The sequence below is a fragment of the Babylonia areolata genome, chromosome 5 (assembly GCF_041734735.1).
Source record: "Babylonia areolata isolate BAREFJ2019XMU chromosome 5, ASM4173473v1, whole genome shotgun sequence".
Lineage (NCBI taxonomy): Eukaryota > Metazoa > Mollusca > Gastropoda > Neogastropoda > Buccinidae > Babylonia > Babylonia areolata.
The window spans coordinates 46,650,638-46,658,137 of NC_134880.1; the positions used below are offsets into that span (position 1 = coordinate 46,650,638).

Here is a 7,500-nt window from a genome sequence, read left to right on the forward strand (position 1 = left end):
ACGCTCACTCACACACATACGCGCTCACACATATGTATTCACATATATAGTACACACAAATGCATGCGCGCGCGCACACACACACACACATACATACATACTCACGTGTCTGCAAGCGCACAGACACAAATACACGAGCGTACACACACACACACACACACACACACACACACACACACACACACACACACACATACTGACACAAACACTAACACGTTCAGACACAGAGGGAGAGAGAGAGGGGGGGGGGAGAGGTCTGATATTGTATTGTGTTGTATTGTATTGCATTGTATTGTATTACATTTTGTCACAACAGATTTCTCTGGGTGAAATTCGGGTTGTTCTTCTCGGAGAGAGCTCATCGCCACGGCAGAACAGTTCCACTTTATTTTTCGTTCTATATGTCTGCAAAATTAATGTATTTGTTTTGCTATCAAAGAGGATGTTTGTACTTTTTTGTTTGTTTGCAGGCACAACCCTTTTGTTGCCCTGGGTTCGTTTACGTGCGCTGAGTGCATACTGCACGTGTGACCTCCGTTTATCGTCTTATCCGAAAGACAATAGCACATAGACTACGACCCAATGTCTGCTATATGGTAAGTTGGGGTTGGGTGGGGTGGGATGGGGAATAAAGTATTTGAAAAACTTTAAAAAGAAAAAAAGAAAATGAATAAACAACAATAATTTGTATTTCTCTGTGTGAAATTCGGGCTGCTCTCCCCAGAGAGAGCGCGTCGCTACACTACAGCGACACCCATTTTTTTCGTACTTTTTTCCTGCGTGCAGTTTTATTTGTTATTCCTAACGAAGTGGATTTTCTACAGAATTTTGCCAGGAACAATCCTTTTGTTGCCGTGGGTTCTTTTACGTGCGCTAAGTGCATGCTGCACACAGGACCTCGGTTTATCGTCTCATCCGAATGACTAGCGTCCAGACCACCACTCAAGGTCTAGCGGAGGGAGAGAAAATATCGGCGGCTGAGCCGTGATTCGAACCAGCGCGCTCAGATTCTCTCGATTCCTAGGCGGACGCGTTACTTCTAGACCATCATAATTAGTAGTAGTAGTAGTAGTCGTAGTAGTAGTAGTGAAAAAAAAAATGATGATGGTGATAAAATCCCGGTCCGAACATACACAATAACACAGCCAGCCAGACAGACAGACCGCTCAAAGAGAACGTCAAGACAGAAGATGACTTTATTCCTTTACTACCGGCTTACCCCGGCCGGACGACCGGACCGGCGACAGATGGTGAACGTGCTTCAGGACGCCAAGCTCCGACGCCAGCCGCGCACGGCCCTGATCCTCAGCATCAGCGTGAGCGAGCTGGTGGTGGCGGGCTTCCTGTGTCCCCTGTACACGGACAGCCTGGTGAGGGGCCCCTGGAGACACGGGCTGCTGCTCTGCTCTGCCTATGAGGCCGTCTTCTATCTGCAGGTCAGTCTTCTTCTTCTTCTTAAAAAAAAAAAAAAAATTAACCCCCTACTGAATAACTAATACGCGCGCGTGCACACATTCACATTCACATTCACCTCCAATCCCCTCTCCCCCCAGCACACACACACACACACACACACACACACACACACACACACACACACACACACAGAGTCTGCCGAAACCAGAGTCCACTGAAAGTGGGGAACGAACACACACACACACACACACACACACACACACACACACACACACACACACGAGACATTCACACGAGACAGACACTCTGAAAGAGAGAGAGAAGCAGGTGGCATACTTTTTTTTTTTTTTTTTACATCCAGCCCTCGCCCGAAAGAGGGACGAAAGCTAAAGAAGCAAAAAAGAAAGAGAGAGAGAGAAAACACAAGAGAGAGAGAGACAGACAGACAAAGACAAGACAAAGACAAAATCTTTATTAACGATGGTAATAGATAAGCAAGTAACATGTTTTTTTGCATCCAGCCCTCACCCAAAAGAGGGAATAAAGCTAAAAAAGCGAAAATGAGCACAAAATCAAAACACAATCAAAATATACCATTATTTCACCATTCAAAGCCATTCCACAAAAGGAAGAAGAAGAGAAGAAAAGAAGAAGAAAAAATCACGAAACACACACACACACACACACACACACACACACATACACACACACATACACACACAGAGAAAGAGAGAGAGAGAGTAAATCACGTGGCCATGGGATGTGAGTTCTTTCAGCTGACGTTGACGTTTGTGGGTCAAAAGTAGATCAGTCCGGAGAAGGTTTTATTTATTTATTTATTTATTTTTAAATCAAATTTGAGTGCACAACACTGTTCTATCAGAGCCGACTTTTGTTCCACACTGGGTGATTGTCGAAGCATCACAGATTTTGTCTGAGAACACATTACGTGGCAATTCGGGGAAAACACCAAAAAACAGAGTCTCTCATTATAAACTGCTTCGATCATGGACACGTTGTGTTTTACTTTTGACACAACTGGTTATGTTTCTATCAGATTTAAGTTTTAATTTTGTTTGTTTGTTTGTTTGCTTGTTTCTTTTGTTTTGTTTTGCTTGTTTTCTTTCTCTTTTTTTTCTTCTTATTTTTATACATACCTTCTGTTCCAAGATGTCATTGCAGTCAGATGGACAACCTGGATTACTGAAAACAAGAGCGCGGTACTTGTGGTGACATTATACGTACACTGTATAGTCTTCAAATCATCATTTGGGTTACGATGATTTGATCTGAAATGTAAAATATTAATACAGTATCCAGTCTGATTATTTACTTGTTGAAAAAAAATACATTTACATGTTGAAAACAAGAAAAAGATGATGAATGAGTCTTTGCTTTAATGAAGATGTCCTTCTGAATTTGTCTTATGCATATGTATACGCTGTTGGTATTTTATTGGGAGATGTCCTCACCTGGAGGTGTCGTGTCGGTCAGAATACGTCGGGCGTTGGACTGGGCACTGGTCACCAGTGTTCAGGGTTCGAGGCCGCGTTTCATCATTGTGTTTTTGTCCTTGGTAATGGCACTTTACTCCCATTAAATTTAACCTCACTCCACCCGGGTGTGAATGGGTGGTTACCTGACCTCGGCCAGGGAAATTTCAGAACGGAGGAAGGAGAGGCTAGTTGGACCCCGCTTTCCTGTGCCGAGCCCCAGACACAGTGGATATGAATTCACTGCCTTCCCTTGCCGAGCCCCAGACACAGTGGATATGAATTCACTGCCTTCCCTTGCCGAGCCCCACACACAGTGGATATGAAATCACTGCCTTCCCTTGCCGAGCCCCAGACACAGTGGATATGAAATCACTGCCTTCCCTTGCCGAGCCCCAGACACAGTGGATATGAATACACTGCCTTCCCTTGCCGAGCCCTAGACACAGTGGATATGAATTCACTGCCTTCATATGCCGAGCCCCAGACACAGTGGATATGAATTCACTGCCTTCCTATGCCTTGCCCTAGACACAGTGGATATGAATTCACTGCCTTCCCTTGCCGTGCCTGCCAGACACAGTAAATATTAATTCACTGCCTTCCTATGCCTTGCTCTAGACACAGTGGATGTGAATTCACTGCCTTCCTGTGTCGAGCCCCAGACACAGTGGATACGAATTCACTGCCTTCCTATGCCTTGCTCTTGACACAGTGGATATGAAATCACTGCTTTCCCATTCAGTGCCCTAGTCACAATGGATATGAATTCACTGCCTTCCCATGTCATGCCCCAGACACAGTGGATATGAAATCACCGTTTTCCCATGCAGTGCCCTAGACACAGTGGATAGAAATTCACTGCCTTCCTATGCCATGCCCCAGACACAGTGGATATGAATTCACTGCCTTCCCATGCCATGCCTCAGACACAGTGGATATGAATTCACTGCCTTCCTATGCCATGCCCCAGACACAGTGGATATGAATTCACTGCCTTCCCATGCCGAGCCCAAGATACCCTGGACTGTTCACTGCCCCGATGGAACCTTTAACCTTTTTGACCTCCCCTTCTCATGTGTGCAGGTCTGTGTGTCCTCCTTGGCAGTGCTGGTGTTCAACGTGGAACGCTTTTATTACATGGCGGCACCCCATCTGCTGCAAGCGCCCTCCAGGCGGGGCCACGCCACCGCCCTGCTGACTTCTCTCCCTTGGCTCATTGGCCTCCTCGTGGTAGTGCCAGTCTTCACGCGCGGCACTCAGGCTGCCATGGAGCACGTGGCGGGGCTCCACCATCGCACGTGCGTGGTGCAGTGGGACCGCACTTTGCATATCGTGACCGTGTTCATCGTTTTCCTCGCTCCGTCTTTCCTCATGCTGGCCACCGCTGTCACCGTGCTGCTGCTGTATGTGCTGTTCTCCATCAGAACACACGAGGCGGTCAGTCTGGAGTCTGGATCTGGATCTTCATCCAGCCATCATCCAGACCGTCGGTGGTCCCTGTCGGACGCTGTGGGAAGCAGGGATGGACAGGCCTGTTCCGGAAGTAGTCGCCGCGGGAGAACGCGGCACCATTCCGGGATGCAAGAGCTGGAGGGCAAGTTCAAGAAGGAGTGCGTCCTGTCCGTGTGTCTGTCCACCTTTCTCGCCGTGGGTCTTCAGTTCCCGTTCTTCACCCTGCTCCTCCTCCAGGTGTTCTGCCAGCCTCCTGCCCACCACCCTTCCTCAGAGTCCTCCGTGTTTTCCTTCCTGCCAGAGTCATCGTCGTCGAGTTCTGGCACGGCGGGTCCCAACAGCTGCCAGTTCTCCGACACGGCCTGGACGACGTGTATGATGCTGGGGATGGCCAAGCCAGGCCTGCTGCCCCTCGTCTGGCTGGTGTACTCGGACATCCGTGCAGGATTCAGCCCCAGGGCCTGTGGTCTGTGCTGGTGGGGGTGCTGGAGGAAGTGGTGGTGGTGGGGGTCGTCCACTTCACGGTCAGCGAGACGTCATCAGCAAAACTTCGACCAGTCGGAGGCCGAGGCTTGTTATACTCAGTCGCAACCCAGTTTGTCTTCGCAAATGACTATCCTGTGATTTTGTTAAAATTTATTTTAAACATGATACCATCACGGTACAAGATCACAGAAAAATTCCAGTGACTCACGGTTAACCAGATCCATACATGCAAAGTAAATGATGGGAAGAAGAAGCTGCAGATGCTCAAAAAAGAAGAGCAGGCGAGAAAGAAAGAAAGAAAGACAGAAAGAAAGAAAGAACGAAAGAAATAAAGCGCAAATAATTAAACATTAACCATGACTTTTCCTTTCAGTGAATATGGATTTGATCGAACTCATTGATGCCTGAAACTACACTCCGTGTTTCTCTGAATAGAAATGTTAATATCTCTCATGCCACTCACCAGTGCACACCACGTTAAAAACTGATGTGTGAGAAACAAAAATGTCAAAGTAGACAGGCCAAACTATTCCTGTGTTCGGGCAAATCCATATTCGCTACACCACATCTGACAGGCAGATACCTGACCAGCAGCACTGATAACCCAATGCGCAAAGTCAGGCCTTGAGTGCATGCACATATATTTGTGTACCCATCAGAGAGGATTTCTCCACATAATTTTGCCAGATCATCCGAACGACGCGACTCTCAGTTTGGTTTTCCAGTCAAACTTTCAGAGAAAGGGCCGGGAAGCGGGAATCGAACCCACACCCCACTGACGGAAACTGTGTTGGTAGATGAGTGTCTCAACCATTCTGCCACCCTCCTAGTCCTGAAGCATAGCAAGGATCGAACTGATGTACATCAGCAGCTTGAATGTGTGTGTGTGTGCTTGGTCACCTTTCAACTGTCACATTTCTGCAATGTGTTCTTCAACATCTCCACATTCAGAATCAATCAAGATTAATTAATAATCTTAATAGAGTAATCAGTCTCCTTGCATCCTGTTTTATACGTTATTGTGATACATGTTATTGTGATGCATTTTGGTGTTTACGGGACATGTTCCAACGCCCGAAGTTTCCAAATGGGCGTTATTGAAGCAATGTGCGCTTGTGTCAGCGTAGAATCTGCGTTATGTACACTGGCAAGTTTGTTTGTTTTTTTTTGTTAGGGGGTGGGGTAGGGTGGGGTGGGGGTGAAGCTAGAAAAGAAAGCCAACCACTTCAGTATGTGAGCAGAACAGCGCACCACCGTTGCAGAGAGAGCATCACCCAACTCAGAGAACATGGCACGCGTGCCTATCGTTCACTGCGATAAGTCTGTTCAGCAATCTTGCCGGTGAAAGCGTCATCAGTACTCGTGTCTACTTACAGCGTCAGATAATGAATTGTCCTAATTACGGTCAGACACAGAGTGGGCGGAAAGCAGACATCAAACCTGCAGATATCACTTGGCAGGCAGATAATCACAGTGACTACAGTTCCACACCGGCAAGTGAACAGCTGGGCTGGCATCAGGACTGGAAGGGCCCATGCATGAGGGAAAATGACATTGAAAATGCGATTGTGTGTCCATCATAACGAATTCCTTGGCATCAATATACACTTTGTTTTGTGTGCGCTTTATTCTTATAAACAACAGGATTAAGATATTTTTCCTAACGCGCTCTATCATCAGTATAGTGCCAGTTACGAGAGTCTTTCTGTCACGTTGTGGTCTATGGGGAAAGAGGGGGAAGGCCGATGGAACTGGACTGTGGATGTTGGGGTGGAGCTGAAGCAAACCAGTGCACCACCATCATCTGCTTAGCTTACCAACGGCTGCCTTGCTTGTAACACAAAACACTGAATATAAGGTAAATTGTCGTCATTCTCGGGATGAAAAATTGATGGAAACAGAAAAATTCACAGGTAGGCTTACATGAAAACCAATATCCATGGGCTGTAAATTGATCTTTGATGTGTTCAGATGTATCACAGGAACTGGAATATACATGATATGGCTTGACAGACTTCTTCGTTCTCTGTCTTATTAACGATGTGAGATTGTGCTGCAATTTTCTGTTCATCAGTTTCTCTTGCTCTTTTACATTCCTTTTACGTGGTTGCATGCTTTCACTTTATACATATCATCATCATCATCATCATAATTTTTTTTTTTTTTAAAGAGAGAGAGAATAAATAACAAGTAAATGAACGTTTGATTTCACATTTATTCATATTTTTAATTGATTTTTTCAGATCATTTTTATCATCCCAATAATTATTGCTTTTGTGTGATCGCTGCATTATGCTTCTCTCTCTCTCTCTCTCTCTCTCTCTCTCTCTCTCTCTCTCTCTCTCTCTCTCTCTCTCTTCGATTCTTCTTACAGCAGTATATCTCAATAAACAATGAAGAGCAATTTCACTTTTGTTCATAAATTAGACACTGCAAAGGCACACGTGTGGCTTCTTACTAACAATGTCGCCCTTGATGCCCGGTGCTTTCCTAGGATACACGGGCGTTTATCTTCTCCTTCTCCTTCTTCCTCTTTTTTTAAGACAGAAAGAACTATAACGTACCATCAGAGGCCTATGTCAGACCGTGATGTATCGGACTGTGTTCATATTTTTGGACTTCTGAGACAACACAGTCGAGTGTCAGGTCA

General features: G+C 46.0%; 1 protein-coding gene across 3 annotated transcripts in view; it reads left to right on the forward strand.

Moving 5' to 3' along the window:
* LOC143282101 (D(1B) dopamine receptor-like) overlaps positions 1–6,021 on the forward strand; it is a 7,391-nt gene extending 1,370 nt beyond the window's left edge. For all 3 annotated transcript variants that reach the window (XM_076587597.1, XM_076587598.1, XM_076587599.1), the window contains 2 exons: positions 1,248–1,436; positions 3,996–6,021. In XM_076587597.1, the coding sequence (XP_076443712.1) occupies positions 1,248–1,436; positions 3,996–4,988 (1,182 nt within the window). In that variant the 3' untranslated portion in view covers positions 4,989–6,021. The remainder of the gene's footprint in view (positions 1–1,247; positions 1,437–3,995) is intronic.
* Positions 6,022–7,500: the final 1,479 nt, after the last annotated feature.